The 445-nt window shown below is 60.7% G+C and overlaps 1 protein-coding gene across 1 annotated transcript in view; it reads right to left on the bottom strand.

The window, feature by feature from the left end:
- GPC2 (glypican 2) overlaps positions 1 to 445 on the bottom strand; it is a 9,311-nt gene that overhangs the window by 5,874 nt on the left and 2,992 nt on the right. The window contains exon 3 of the mRNA XM_044426797.1: positions 412 to 445. Within this exon, the coding sequence (XP_044282732.1) occupies positions 412 to 445 (34 nt within the window). The remainder of the gene's footprint in view (positions 1 to 411) is intronic.

Here is a 445-nt window from a genome sequence, read left to right as displayed (position 1 = left end):
GGGGGGGGGGGGGGGGGGGGGGGGGGGGGGGGGGGGGGGGGGGCAGAAAGCAGACTGAGGCTCCTCCTCGACTGCCGAACAAATGTTCTAAGGGCATGTGCAAAGCACAGGGACATGTGCCTCTGCAGCACATGCCCAGAGGAAGAAGACCGTTTTCTCTGGAGTTACATGCAGTCCCAGCTGCAAACACGGAATGTCAAAAGGCAGCCAAAGCCCCGTCTTATGAATTTCATGCTGTGGTTACAAGCAGAGGCTAATGTGGGGTGGAGGGGGAAGGACAGAGCAAGAGGGGGCATTTCTGTAAGAGGCAGGGCCCCCGGGTCCTCCAGGAAGGCCATTCAAAAATGTTCAACACACAGGGTAGGTCCCGACAGAAGCAGGAGTGGGCTGGTGCTGGGACCCCCCTCTCACCCTGTAAGCGTCGCTGGCGGGAGCTGAGGGTGCC

Source organism: Varanus komodoensis, unplaced genomic scaffold (genome assembly GCF_004798865.1).
Source record: "Varanus komodoensis strain SLA01 unplaced genomic scaffold, ASM479886v1 scaffold182, whole genome shotgun sequence".
Lineage (NCBI taxonomy): Eukaryota > Metazoa > Chordata > Lepidosauria > Squamata > Varanidae > Varanus > Varanus komodoensis.
Note: the sequence above shows the minus strand (reverse complement) of the source record. Positions and strands in the feature narration are given on the sequence as shown.